The following is a 15,545-nucleotide window of genomic DNA, read 5'->3' as shown; positions in this document are numbered from 1 at the left end:
ATGTTGGGTCTTTATGTGCTTTTCCCTAGTATATTATGTTTTTGGTACATGGTACACCATGTTTTGGTACACGGTACACCAAGTACATTATTACAGTTGATTGCAGCAGTATGTCCCAGAGGAATACAAAAGTGCGCATATAGAATTCATCCCTCAGCCTTGCCATTGATAGTTTGGCCAAGGGAAGTTTATAAGGTTCTATGTAATTTTTGTGCATTTTACCCCTTCTTTCATAGTTCTGCAGTTTCAGTCTTTATATCCCTTTTCATCAAGTTACGTTCATCTTTTTTAATGGTAAAATTTGATGCTCATTATGGTTGCTTCTTTGTTAAGAATTCATGTATTTTTAATAGTGCTAGTATTTTTAGTTTTCTGAACAAAGTTGCTTATGAGTAACTACCTCAAACCTAACTTTTCTTATAAGCCTGATTATTTTTAATTTGTGATTTTGCAGAACTAAAGGGTTATTTAGGAATGTGTATATTGCATTGTACTAGAAATGCTTGTATTATCCCCAGTTACAACTAGTCTCTTAGTTGTAGCTGGCAAAAGTTCAATTTAGCTTTGATTCTGTCACCCGGGATTTTTCAGTATCAAGGAACTTCTTCCATCTCAACCGTTTCAGAAATCAAAATGAGTGGAGCTACAACTAGTGACAAAAATAATAATGGATAAAATAATTGGACTTCATCAAAATGAACTCTTGTGCATCAAAGGACATATTAAGAAAGTTAAACAACAGGCCGGGCGCGATGACTCACGCCTGTAATCCCAACACTTTGGGAGGCAGAGGCGGTTGGATCACTTGAGGGCAGGAGTTTGTGACCAGCCTGACCAACATAGTAAAACCCCATCTCTACTAAAAATAAAAAAAAAATCAGCTGAGTGTGGTAATGTGCGCCTGTAATTCTGGCTACTCGGGAGGTTGAGGCAGGAGAATCGCTTGAACCTGGGAGGCAGAGATTGCCATGGTGAGCTGAGATTGTGCCACTGCACTGTAGCCTGGGCGGCAGAGCAAGACTATGTCTCCAAAAAAAAAAAAAAAGTTATATGAAAAGACAGCACTTTCAAGTCACCAGCTTGACCCTCTTCCCAGTGTATTTTCCTTCCCTTTGTTCCTGCTCTGAAGCTTTTTAATAAACTTTCACTCCAGCTCTAAAAAAAGAAAAGAAGTGAAAAGACAGGGTACAGAATGGAAGAAAACATTTGCAAGTCATGTATCTGATCAAGATTAAGATTCCAAAATATATAAAGAGACTGGGCACAGTGGCTCACACCTGTAATCCCAGCACTTTGGGAGACTGAGGTGAGTGGATCACCTGAGGTCGGGCGTTCGAGACCAGCCTGACCAACATGGAGAAACCCCGTCTCTACTAAAAATAAAAAAAAAAAAATCAGCCGGGCATGGTGGTGCATACCTGTAATCCCAGCTACTCGGGAGGCTGAGGCAGGAGAATTGCTTGAACCCAGGAGGCGGAGGTTTCAGTGAGCTGAGATCACAGCATTGCACTCCAGTCTGGCCAACAAGAATGAAAGTCTGTCTTGAAAAAAAGAAAAGGGCCGGGCGCGGTGGCTCAAGCCTGTAATCCCAGCACTTTGGGAGGCTGAGACGGGCGGATCACGAGGTCAGGAGATCGAGACCATCCTGGCTAACCCAGTGAAACCCCGTCTCTACTAAAAAAAAAAAAAAAATACAAAAAACGAGCCAGGCGAGGTAGCGGGCGCCTATAGTCCCAGCTACTCGGGAGGCTGAGGCAGGAGAATGGTGTAAACCTGGGAGGCGGAGCTTGCAGTGAGCTGAGATCCGGCCACTGCACTCCAGCCTGGGCGACAGAGCGAGACTCCATCTCAAAAAAAAAAAAAAAAAAAGAAAAAAAAAGAAAAGGGGGGCAAATGGGCCCGATGCGGTAGCTCACGCCTGTAATCCCAGCACTTTGGTAGACTGAGGGGGATGGATCACCTGAGGCCAGAAGTTTGAGACCAGCCTGTCCAACATGATGAAACCCTATCTTTACTAAAAATACAAAAAAAATTACCTGAGTCTGGTGGCGGTCACCTGTAATCCCAGCTACTTGGGAGGCTGAGGCTGTAGTGAGCCGAGATTACACCATTGTACTCCAGCCTGGGCAACAAGAGCAAAACTCCATCTCAAAAAAAATGGGCAAAGGACTTTTAGAGTTCAGAGACACACAAGTGATCAACAAACACATGGAAAGTTCTCAGCATCATTAGTCATTAAAGAAATGCACATTAAAAAACCACAGTGAGGTATCATTTCATACCCACTAGGATGGCTGTTTAAAAACACAAAAGGAAAGTAACAAGTATGAGTGAGGACGTGGAGAAATTGGAGCCCTTATACGTTGCTTGTGTGAATGTAAAATGGTACAACCACCATGGCAATTCCTTAAAAAGTTAAACCTAGATTTCACATATGACTTAGCAGTTCCACCTGTTGTATATGCCCCAAAGAATTGAAAACAAATACTCAAATACATGTATATGCGTATTCATAACAGCTCTATTCATAAAAGCCAAAAGGTGGAAACAATTTAGATTTCCATCAGGAGATGGTTGGATAGACAAATTATGGTGGATGCGTACAATGGAATATTATTCAGTCATAAAAACAGTATATAATACATGCTGCATAATATGGACGGACCTTAAACATGCTAAGTGAAAGAAGCCAGACACAAAAGCTCACATGTTGTTTGCTTCTATTTCATGAAGTATCCAAAATAGGTAAATCCATAGAGACAGAATACAGATTGGTGGTTTCCAGGGACTGGAGGGGAGGGGAGAATGGGAAGCAACTGCTGAATGTATGTGAGATCGTTTTGAGGTGATGAAAACATTTTGCAATTAGAGGTGGTGGTTACACAACGTTATGAATTGTTCACTTTTTTCTTTTCTTTTTTTTTTTTTGTTCACTTTAAAATGGTCAATTTACTTTAAATTTTACCTCAAAAAAAAAAAAACAGAACTTAGTGTAGGTTAAAAGCATGCATGGTATGAATCAGACATGATACTGAATCCTGGTTCTGCCACCTGTTAATCCTGCAACTTTAAATTACCTTGAACTCCCTGTTTTATAAAATAGGCATATTGGTAATATCTCAGGATTTTTATGAAGAGTGAGGCACATGTGAAATGCTTAGCACTCTTAGTAATTACCTAGTAAATACGGGTGTTACTGCTGTTATTGCTGCTGCTGCTATTATTATTATGACGGATTTTCACTCTTGTTGCCCAGGCTGGAGTGCAATGGTGCAATCTCACTGCAACCTCTGCCTTCCAAGTTCAAGCGATTCTCCTGCCTCAGCCTCCCTAGTGGCTAGGATTACAGGCGCCTGCCACCATGCCTGGCCAATTTTTGTATATTTAGTAGATACGGGGTTTTTTTACCAGTTGGCCAGGTTGGGCTGGAACTCCTGACCTCAGGTGATCTGCCCGCCTCGGTCTCCCAAAGTGCTGAGATTACAGGTGTGGGCCACCGCACCCAGCCTTGCTGCTGTTACTTTTTATTTTATTCCTCATTTGCAGAAAGGAAATAATATGAACTAGGATTATCCTGAGGTTTTAATGAGTTAATCCATGCAAAGATCTAACAGTGCACGCACATTGTAAAATGTTAACTACGCTTACTATTATTACACAAAAGCATCTTTAGAGGAAACTTTCACATTCAACATTTTCACATCTGCATACAGATAAAGAAATAAATACCCATATTGGAAAATGACCTTTTCAAAATGTATACTGTTAGTGACAAAGCTGAGACTAGAACCTGGTCTCGAAATCCAGTGCTTAAGCGGCATTAAAACGATATAGGTATATGATTATTTCCTCTCCTGGTAGGTGGAAAACACTTGATTTTCACTTGTTAAAAACCCCAGAAACTGATCATTTAGCTATAAATGATGGTTTGGTTATTTGGTTGGTTATTTCTGCCTGCATTAATTACTGTGTAGTGGTAAGTCATCAGAAGCCAAGCTCTGGAAAACTGATTGTGGCTAGAGGTTGCAGTTACTTCTCTTGCCACTGGATGGTGCTTCTGCAACATCATTAAGGCAAATAATGTAGCTGATACTGTTTTTCTCTTGAGCAGCTAAAAATTGAAATACTCATGAGCTGGGCCCTGAGAATCTGTAAAAAGTGAGAATTTCCTTTAGTGTGTTTTTACATAAGCAAAACCAAAAAAGGAATCACTGTTTGGATCAAACCCTGTGATTTCTGTGCTAATTTAGCAAATGATAATGTTGCAGGAGAGTCTTGATTATTCTGACAGAATTTCAGAGGGTGGTAGGTTTTTCTAGCATCTCTTATTAGCTGAGCTACTGACTTTCTTCTCATCTCTCAATTTTATAAGCTTTTCCACTCTGTTCATCTTTACTTTAACCTGCACACACACCCCTCCCCCAAGACAGAGTCTTGTGAGTCTTGCTCTGTTGCCCAGGCTGGAGTACAGTGCTATGATCTTGGCTCACTGCAACCTCTGCCTTCCGGGTTCAAGTGATTCTCAAGTGATTCTCCTTTCTTAGCCTCCTGAGCGGCTGGAATTACAGGCGCCTGCCACTGCACCCAGCTAATTTTTGTATTTGTAGTAGAGACCGGGTTTCACCGTGTTGGCAAGACTGGTCTCAAACTCCTGACCTCGTGATCCGCGCACTTGGGCCCCCCAAAGTGCTGGGATTACAGTCATGAGCCACCACGTCTGGTGTACGTTCAGTTTTTCTTAGGTGTTTGCATGTAGATATATATGGTGGGGGAGGGTGGAAAGTACACACTAATGAAATCATGGTATTTACTTGAAAAAAGTTTAGCGCTATGAAAGTTGTGTTTGAATGTGATTACAGGAGAAAGACTGGAGGGAATAAGACTGGAGAGGTGGCTTGGGGCCATGCTCAGAAATATATTTATTCCTAGACAGTGATGATTGAGGCCGGGCCTGATGGCTCATGCCTGTAATCCCAGCACTTTGGGAGGCCAGGGTGGGTGGATCACTTGAGGTCAGGAGTTTGAGACCAGCCTGGCCAAAATGGTGAAACCCTGTCTTTACTAGAAACAAAAATTAGCCGGGCATGGTGGTAGGTTCCTGTAATCCCAGCTACTTGGGAGTCTGAGGCAGGAGAATCGCTTGAACCCAGGAGGCAGAGGTTGGAGTGAGCGGAGATTGCGCCACTGCACTCCAGCCTGGGCGACAGAGTGAGACTCCGTCTCAACAAAAAAAAGAGTGATGGATTGAAATGAAGTGGTTAAGCAGTGGAGAGAATGCATTTGTAAACATACCTCCTCCTCTGTTAGCCTAATTTTTATTTCTGTTAATAGGTACAGATTTTTAGAAGTCATATTACTTCAGAGCTGTGACAATGAAGCAGCAACTGCAACAACAGATTCTTGCCCCATATGCACCTGCGCCTTACCTTTCCCAAACATTTTTAGACTTTTTCTTCTGTTATTCAACTCCATATTCTCTAGTCATATGTTTCTAAACTTTACAAAAATCTAGTCTTAGAAACACTCTTCTTGTTATGGAAGATGGGAATTTAATACTCTTACACCACCAGATATTCCTGGCACCTTTTCCTTCATCATTTCAATTAGTAATAACAAGTATTTTGGTTAACTGCTAAGCCAAATAGTGTACTATAATTGCATTTTCTTTTTCGTATTAACTTTTTGTTTTTATTGTAGTTTACAGTTTGTTGTTACATTTGCATAGATTTCAAGGCACTGTCTCTTCTTTATCTCATGTAGAATTGTCAGATCCTTTTGTTTTTCATATAAATTCTAATACTGTTTCCTCCTTCCCACTCCCAGGAAACATCCCCCCTGGAACTTTTCTATTCTGAACTGGTTGCTCTCTAGGCCAATTTTGTCTACCTTTACTTCACACTGTTGAATGGATTTCATTTCTTCTTCTTTGTTGGTTTGGTAAAGCAATTTCTTAGTGCTATCTTAGAAAGGATGCATGGGAGGTAAATATTTTGAGATCTTTATGTCTGGGAATGCCTTTCATTTGGTTTCGACTGGATATAGGTTGAAAGTATTATTAAAAGATACTGTCCTTTTATCTTCTGGATTTTAGTGTTATTGAGAAGTTGAGAGTTGATCTTTTAATGTGGCTTAGTTTGTTTCTCTGCATGCTTTTATAAACTATTTCTGGTATTCTGAAATTTCATTGTGATGTACTTTGGTGTAAGTTTTATGCTCATTGTTCATTATGCTAGGTTCTTGATGGGTTTTTCAGTGTAGAAGTAGATTCTTTTAGTTCTGTTTTGTTGTCTAATTTTTTTTGATTATTTTCTATATGTCACTTTCTCTGTGCCTTTTCAAACTTCTGTTAGATGTCAGACGTCCTGGTTTGCTTTTCTAATTTATTATGTCTCACATTGCCTCTATTAACTTTTTTTTTCCTTGTTTTGATATCTGGCCGGATGCAGTGGCTCACGTTTATAATCCCAGCAGTTTGGGGGGCCAGGGAGGGCAGATCACATAAGGCCAGGAGTTCCAGACCAGCCTCTCCAACATGGTGAAACCCCCCTCTACTAAAAATACAAAAGTTAACTGGGTGTGGTGGCACATGCCTGTAGTCCCAGCTGCTCCGGGGGCTGTAGCAGAAGAATGGCTTGAACCTGAGAGGTGGAGGTTGCAGTGAGTCGAGATCATGCCACTGCACTCAAGCCTGGGCAACAGGGAGACCCTGCTCCCAAAAAAAAAAAAAAAAAGTTTTAATATCTCATTGGAGCCTTTGGCCTGAGGCTGTAAAAAGCTGATAGGTAGCAGAGTAGAAAAGGGCGAGGCTTGTCAAGTGATGTTTCAACTTAAGGGTGAAACATTTTTCTCGGGGACTCCTTAATTTCTCCAGAAAACACCATTTATCTGTTTATTCGACAGATATTTGTTGAATTGCCTGCTAAATGTCAGGTATTGTTTTGGGTGTGGGGAATTTAACTCAACAGATAAAAATCTCTACCCTTTTGAGTCTCACATTTTGGCAATGAGAGATGGATAATAACAGAAATAAGGACATGTTAAAGTTTAAAAGTCAGGAAGAAGGTTAGAAGTGTTACCAGACAATGGGTGGGGAACATGGAGAAATATTGCAACTTAGGGTAGCTAGGGGAAAGAGCCATGATGGATGAGAAAGGTGGTTAGAGGTTAGGGGAATAGTACCTTTATGGAAAGGTAGTGAGAGGCGAACCTGGCTGTCTTGTGCATAGAGCAACAAAAGGGAAGTCAATACAGTTAGCTAGATCAGAGTGAGATGATGTAGAAAATGCTGAGGGCAGAGTAGAAAGGGGGAGGTGGGAGAATATGTAGGGCCTTATTTATGGATTTAAAGAGTTTTCTTTTAGTGTTTGTGAGAGATGGGATAGAGATAACTAATAAGCAGTTGGGTATCTTGGGTTTGGAGTTCAGGGGAGAGTTGAGATGAGAGATCATCAGTGTGTATGTGGAATTTAACACCACGAAACTAGGAAATGTGTCAAGATAGAAAATAGAAGTCCACTTCAATTTTTAGGGGTCAGAGAGATGAGGAGAAACCAGCAATGAAGATTGATGAGTGGCTAGAAAGGTAGGAAAGTCAGGAGTTTTCATGCAGAAAAGAGTGAAGAACTCCTTCATCTATAGCTAGTAAGATCAGATGAGGACCGGGCGCGGTGGCTCATTCCTGTAATCCCAGAACTTTGGGAGGCCGAGGTGAGTGGATCGCCTGAGGTCAGGAGTTCGAGACCAGCCTGGCCAACATGGTGAAACCCTGACTTTACTAAAAATACAGAAGTTAGCCGTGTATGGTGGTGTGTGCCTGTAGTCCCAGCTTCTCAGGAGACTGAGGCAGGAGAATTGCTTGAACTTGGAAGGCAGAGGTTGCAGTGAGCTGAGATGGTGCCACTCCATTCCAGCCTGGGTGAAAGAGTGAGACTCCGTCTCAGAAAAAAAGAAAAGAAAAGGAAAAAAAAAAGATCAGACGAGGACTTAGAAATGATCATTGGATTTGGGAACACGGCAATCATTGACCATAGTGAGAGCTGTGTGTGTGTGTGTGTGTGTGTGTGTGTGTGTGTGTGTGTGTGTGTGTGTGTGTGTGTGTGTGTGTGTGTGTGTGTGTGTGTGTTGGGTGGTTAATAATAACAACAAAGCCTGTTTGGAAAGGATTCAAGAGGTGGGAGGAGAGAAAACTAGAAACAGCACATATAGGTAACTTTCAAGAAGTTTGATAAAAACAAAAAGTGAAATGGAGAGGAAACTCAGTGAGGAAGGATCCTTAACCTCCAAATTTAAGAGGTTTAGTAGTAGAGTCTAGTAGTTGTGATTATTGACTAGATGAAATGTGAGGGAAACTCAGGAAGTCCAAAATGAGGCTTCTATCTTGACCAGTTAGATTAAGTAGGTACCTGAAAACAGCCCAAATTCTTAGACATTTTCCAGCGATGCCTAGTTTCCATCCCAGGGGGTTTAGAGCTTTCAGATTGTATCCTTATTTCATCTTTCTTCAGGCAAGTTTCCTGAAATAGTATCAGTTGTCACACTTGTTGTTAAGATTAATTAATAAATTGTATGCCCAGCTGAAGTTGTTGGTCATGTTCAGAGTTAGTCTAGACAGCCGGGTCATTTTAGGATGATTTTCTGAGAAATTCTTAAAGAAAAACATAATATGGGCTGTAGAAATAGGGTTAGGTTAAATGGTGGGTAAATGGCCCTTTTTTCTTTTGATTGTGTATGAGAAACATAATAGGGGCAAGCTGAAATATTTTGGCTGATTGAAAAGCAGACTGGCTCAAATTAAGAGAGGAGCAATAAGGTAAACCCAAGAGTTTGAAGGAATGGGGTATTATTGTAGATTCTGGGGATAACAGGTTTTGTTGAAGGTTGGTGTTAAACCATTTCTTGTTGAGAGGTTAGTTATGAAAAATGAGATGCAGAGTAGAGCGAAGTTATGAATGATTTTGTTTCTTCCTTTTATATGGTGAACATTTCTCTACCCCAGGACCTCTTTGCAGAAGTTTATGGGCAAGGACTTTGTTTTGTTTTTTCTTCCCTGGATCCCCAGAATATTTGGATAAAAAATAATTATTTCCCTGGAGAAATCTGTGAAGTCTGTATTTGAAATTTTAATTATTGGTATATACTGTCACCCATCTGCCATGGAAAGATATCAGCAATAAGGATCAAACCAATATTCTTTAGAAACACACAACAGGTTTTAATTATCTCATATATATACATACACACACATATATATATAGATTTAAGACTGCAGCACATATTTTCTTCCGAAGTTTGAGTTACCTTTAGGTCTGTTTATGTGTTTTAGACAGATTGCTTCATTAAATGTTCAATTATCAGTTGAGGCTTGCATAGATACCTCTCTTGTGTATGTTCCACAGGAGCAAAACTGAATCTTGAAAGACAAATGAAGTTTACCAGGAAAAGAAAACTGGGATGAGGAGAGGATTTAGGAAGTAGCATATGCTAAGCAAGAGACATGAGAAAACATGATGATCAGGGATGTCATGTAGACTGAAGACTTCCATACTAAGAGGCATTGTCACAATTTTATCCTGAAAGCATAGAGAAAACAAATCAACTTGTCATTTTCAAAAACTTACTCTGACTGTAATCTCAATAAAAGGACAGCTTTTAAAGTCAAGCTTTATGAAAAATTTACTACCTTGTTTTTGTTTTTCTCATGTTTTTCTGAATATTTATTTTGAGACAGGATGTTACTCTCTTGCTCAGGCTGGAGTGCAGTGGCATGATCACAGCTCACTGCAGCCTCAACATCCTGGACTCAGGTGATCCTCCCACCACAGCCTCCCAAGTAGCTGGGACTACAGGTGTGCACCACCATGCCTGGCTAATTTTTTTGTAGAGATGAGGTTTTGCCATGTTGCTCAGGCTGGTCTTGAACTCCTGGACTCAAGCGATCCTCTTACGTTGGCCTGCTAAAGTGCTAGGATTATAGGCATGAGCCACCACACCCAGCCTTTTTCCTTACTTTAAAAAAAAAAAAAGCCCCCTTATTTTATCTATTTCATGTCATGTCATTTCATGTCATGTCATGTCATGTCATTTCATGTCATGTCATGTCATTTCTTTCATTCTATATTTTTGAGACAGTTTCATTCTTGTCACCCAGGCTGGAGTACAGTGGCAGGGTCTTGACTCACTACAACCTCCGCCTCCCAGGTTCAAGCAATTTCCCTGTCTCAGCCTCCCGAGTAGCTGGGATTACAGGTGCCCACCACCACGCCTGGCTAATTTTTGTATTTTTAGTGGAGATGGGGTTTCACCATGTTGGCTAGGCAGGTCTCAAACTCCTGACCTCAGGTGATCCTCCTGCCTCGGCCTCTGAATGTGCTGGGATTATAGGTGTGAGCCACTGCGCCTGGCCATATTTATTTATTATGTGTTTTTTTGAGATATAGGCTTGCGCTGTTGCCCAGGCTGGAGTGCAGTGGTGCAATCTTGGCTCACTGCAGCCTCCACCTCCTGGGTTCAAGCGATTCTCATGCCTCAGCCTCCCGAGTAGCTGGGATTACAGGCATGTGCCACCATGCCTGGCTAATTTTTGTATTTTTAGTAGAGATGGAGTTTCACCACATTGGCCAGGCTAGTCTTGAACTCCTGACTTGAAGTGATACCCCCGCCTCAGCCACCCAAGGTGCTGGGATAACAGGCGTGAACCACTGTGCCCGGCCCCCCTTAGTAATTTTAATCCTGTTAAGTAATTACTGTATCTGAAAATTTGGGGGTTCAGTTTTCTTTGTTGACTTACTCAAAGTGGGTAAATTTTATGTGGCATTTAATATTTCTTAATTTTGTATTGTTAGCTAGTATTAAGTAGAGTTTTATTTGTGGGAATCCTATAGGATCTGAAGAATTTGTACCTTCAGAAAGTTTTTACATTTACTGTTAATAGCCAAGGATCATTTTTTATGTATTCGGATCGTCAAATCTGAACCGTGAGGCCTGGTATCCGAAGCTTACTTATGATCACCCTTTGCCAGTGAATAGTTGTGTTTTGTTTTTTTCCGTTGGCAGCTCTCACTAAGATTGTAGTCTTTTCTAGGTTTCAGGCAAAGAAGGTCTTGGTTCCAGTTGCTTAAAGTCTCCAGACCTAGACCTTTCATCGTGTTCTCAGTATGGCTGTGAAAAATGTAAGCTCAGGCCGGGCGCGGTGGCTCACGCCTGTAATCCCAGCACTTTAGGAGTCCGAGGCAGGTGGATCACGAGGTCAGGAGATCGGGACCATCCTGGCTAACACGGTGAAACCCGGGCGTGGTGTCAGATGCCTGTAGTCCCAGCTAGTCAGGAGGCTGAGGCAGGAGAATGGCGTGAACCCATGAGGAGGAGGTTGCAGTAAGCCGAGATAGCACCACTGCACTCCTGGGTGACAGAGCGAGACTCCATCTCAAAGAAAAAAAGCAAGCTCAGGTTGGATGCAGTGGCTCACGCCTGTAATCCCGGCATCTTGGGAGCCTGTGGCAGGAGGATCACTTGAGCCCAGGAGTTGGAGCACCAGCCTGGGCAACATAGTGGGATGTCGTCTCTACAAAAAATACAAGAATTAGCTGGGCAGGGTGGCACATACCTGTAGTCCCAGCTACTCAGGAGGCTGAGATGGGAGGATCACCTGAGCCCAGGAGGTCGAGGCTGCAGTGAGCCATGACCGTGACACTGCACTCTATCCTGGGCAACAGAACGACAGCCTGTCTCCATAAAACAAAACAAAACAAAAAGCAAGCTCTTTGGTTATGTTCTCTACAGCCCTGCCACTGCCAAAGTGCAAGTAAAGCCTTTTTATCTGCTCTGGTTTTCGGTTCCGTCTTTATTTCTGGCGTACAGCAGTTTCTCTTGAAGAAATGTATTGACAGTGTGCTTGATATATGAAAAATTTCTGAATGTTTTGTAGTGAAATAAGTTTCAGTTTATTGGGAGTGCTCTATTGCTGGGATTGGATAACTCAAATTTGTCTGCAAATTTACTTAATATTCCTTTTATAAACAGATGTTAGCCCTTTCTTTCACTTTGCTTTTTGCTATCTTTTTACTCCACTTATTGCCTTCAAGTCAAATGGACTATCGCTGTCATTCATAAGATGATACAGTCACAGAGCAGCTTCAGAATTCTCGTGTAGAAAGTGTAAGGATGCATGCCAGAACTTGTGGCGTCCTTGCCATGGTGGGTGGGTGGGTGGACGGATGGATGAATGAATGGATGGATGAATGGATGGATGAATGAACCTTCTAGTAATGCTTAGTTTGCAGCTTATACCTTTTTCTGGATTGACCCTGTTTTGAAGGTACCTTTTTCTTTCTCTAATAACTTCTTTTCAACTCTGTCAAGTAAGCCCTATAGGACACTGCTGTTGGAAACTTGGCTTTTTGATCTTTGGAACATACTTTAAGAATTACTGACTGAACCTACTCTTTTGGTATTTGACCCCTTCTGAAACAATGCTTGCATTTTGTTACAGTTTTATTTCCTAATGTGAACTTTTAATATAATACTATGAATTTCTTTCTAAAACACTGCTTTAGCTATATTCTACAAAATTTGATATTATGTTCTCTTTTTAATTCATTTCAGAAATTTTCTAATTTTCACTATAATTTCTTTTTTGATCCATGAATTTCCAGATATTTGGGAGTTTTCCCAGATGTGTTTCTGTTACTGATTTCTAGTTCATTTTGTTGCAGACAGAAAGCATACTTTGGGCTGGGTGCAGTGACTCACGTCCGTAATCCTAGCACCTTGGGAGGCCAAGGCCAGTGGGTCACTTTGAGCGTTTGAGACCAGCCTGGCCAACATGGCGAGACCCCGTCCTACAAAAAGATGCAAAACTTAGCTAGGCATGGTGGCTCGTGCCTGTGGTCTTAGCTACTTGGAAGGCTGAGGTAAGAGGATCACTTAAGCCGGGAAGTGGAGGTTACAGTGAGCTGAGATCATGCCACTGCACTCTAGCCTGGGTGAAAGAACGAGACCTTGTCTCAAAAAAAAAAACAAAAACAGAAAGTGAAAACATACTCTGTATGACCTCAATACTCTGTTTGTTTGTTTGTTTTGTTTGTTTGTTTTTTGAGACGGAGTCTCGCTCTGTTGCCCAGGGTGGAGTGCAATGGTGCGATCTCAGCTTACTGCATCCTCTGCCTCACAGGTTCAAGTGATTCTCCTGCCTCAGCCTCCCGAGTAGCTGGGATTGCAAGCGTGCACTACTACACCCAGCTAATCTTTGTATTTTTAGTAGAGACGGGATTTCACCACGTTAGCCAGACTGGTCTCGAACTCCTGACCTCAGGTGATCCACCTGCCTTGGCCTCCCAAAGTGCTGGGATTACAGGCATGAGCCACTGTGCCCGGTGACTTCAATACTGTTAAATGTGTTGAAACTTCTTTTACGACCCTTATGTTTTCTCTTGGTACATGTTCAGTTTGCACTTGAAAATGGTATGTATTCTGTTGCTGATGGATGGAGATTATGTCAAATTGGTTAATGTAGTGTGGTTTAAGTCTTCTGTATCATTATTGATTTTTCTGTCTACTTAAAAAAAATCTGTTTTTCAGGGAAGGGATGTTGAAGTCTCCAACTATAATTGTAGGTTTATGTATTTCTCTTTGCAGTTCTATTAATTTTTGCTTCATGCTAAATATTTGTATTTTTATCCCTTCCTAAAGAATAGACTGCTTTATCATTACGAAATGACCCTCTATCCTTGGTAGTTTTCCTTTGTTCTGCAAGTTAGCGAACTCAATATTTTTCCCCCACTAGGAACCTTTTTATTCTTATGCATTAGAATATTAGGCATTTTAAATTTTACTTTCTTATATCCTAATTTGTAAAAACTCACTCTTTTTTCTGTTTCTGTTTCTCTGTCTTTTTTTTTTTTTTTTTGGGATATGATCTTGTTCTGTTGCCCAGGCTCAAGTGCAGTGGCGCAATTAAAGGCTCACTGCAACCTCTGCCTCCTGGGTTCAAGGGATTCTTCTGCCTCAGCCTCCTGAGCAGCTGGGACTACAGTCCAGTCGTGTGCCACTATGCCCGGCTAGTTTTTTGTGTTTTTAATATTTTTGTATTTTTAGTAGAAACGGGGTTTCACCATGTGCCCAGGCTGGTCTCGAACTCCTGGGCTTACGCCGTTCGCCCGCCTCAGCCTCTCAAAAGTGTGGGGATTAAAGGTGTGAGCCACCATGCCCAGCCCAAAACTTGGCCTTTCTGTATCTATTTTTCCTCCTATCCTGGATCTTGTATTACTCGGGTTTAAAATTGAATACATTTGCTCAGTGTCACATACTTTGTGAATATCTGGAATCAAACACAGACAAGTTTAAAAGGTGTGAGCCTTTTTACTGTGATTAATTTTAGTATAACCAGATGTAAAGCCACAGTTACAGTTTACCTTTTTTTCTGCATTGCAGGAATAGACTTCAAGATCAAAACAGTTGAATTACAAGGAAAAAAGATCAAGCTACAGATATGGTAAGTGATGCTAATTTACTTTATGTAGCAGAATGCCAGGTTCCTTAAGGTTTCACAGTGAAATTCTTTTTTGTCACAGGTTTAGATTCTGTGAGACTTTCCTTTTTTTTTTTTTTTTTTTTTTTTTTTTTTTTTGAGACGGAGTCTCGCTCTGTAGCCCAGGCTGGAGTGCAGTGGCCGGATCTCAGCTCACTGCAAGCTCCGCCTCCCGGGTTCACGCCATTCTCCGGCCTCAGCCTCCCGAGTAGCTGGGACTACAGGCGCCCACCACCTCGCCCGGCTATTTTTTGTATTTCTTAGTAGAGACGGGGTTTCACCGTGTTAGCCAGGATGGTCTCGATCTCCTGACCTCGTGATCCGCCCATCTCGGCCTCCCAAAGTGCTGGGATTACAGGCTTGAGCCACCGCGCCCGGCCGAGACTTTCCTTTTTAAAACAGGCAGTCAGGTGACCTTTTTGTGCAGTAAAAACCATTGCATGGACTTAAGTCCATGAGATCTAATAACCTTTTCTACTTACTGTATGAACTCAGGCAAGTTATATACTCACTCATTAGGCTTTTTATCTTCATATGTAAAGGAGGATAGTAACACCCATCTCAATGGATTGTTATAAGGATTACATGAAATAATCTATGCCAAGTTTTTGGTGAAATGCATTGTGAAAATACTTGTTTTCTTTAATATGTTTTTAACTTTTTATGGGCATTATTTTTATTAGTTTGTATTAGGTTTGCCTGAAGAAATACAAAAAAATTCTTTGAATTTGTATTTGTCTGAATCATAGAATTTAGAATTATAATGGCAGTATTTTCCAGCAAATGTTATGTGTTTTATGTGTATTATGTATATTATGTATATTAACCCATTAATTACTAACAAGGTCCCTGTCAAATCTGTGTTACTCCTTTTGAGAAAACAGCTTTGTTGAGGTATAACTGAGATAGAATAAGTGCACATAAAGTGTACAACTTAGTAAGTTTTGACATACCTATAAACCTGTAAAACCATCACAACAGTCAAGATAATGAACATATTTGTCACCTCAAAAGTTTTCTC

At 41.2% G+C, this 15,545-nt stretch overlaps 1 protein-coding gene across 2 annotated transcripts in view; it reads left to right on the top strand.

Moving 5' to 3' along the window:
- RAB10 (RAB10, member RAS oncogene family) overlaps nt 1-15,545 on the top strand; it is a 107,264-nt gene that overhangs the window by 49,526 nt on the left and 42,193 nt on the right. The window contains exon 2 of one of the 2 annotated variants that reach the window (XM_015111864.3): nt 14,428-14,488. In XM_015111864.3, coding sequence (XP_014967350.1) covers nt 14,428-14,488 — 61 coding nt within the window. Of the gene's footprint in view, nt 1-14,403; nt 14,489-15,545 lie in introns of both variants that reach the window. The other variant, XM_077959991.1, reaches the window with a different exon arrangement.

This window comes from Macaca mulatta, chromosome 13 (assembly GCF_049350105.2).
Source record: "Macaca mulatta isolate MMU2019108-1 chromosome 13, T2T-MMU8v2.0, whole genome shotgun sequence".
Taxonomy (NCBI): domain Eukaryota; kingdom Metazoa; phylum Chordata; class Mammalia; order Primates; family Cercopithecidae; genus Macaca; species Macaca mulatta.
The sequence above is the reverse complement of the archived record's forward strand: the minus strand, read 5'-3'. Positions and strand labels throughout refer to the sequence as shown.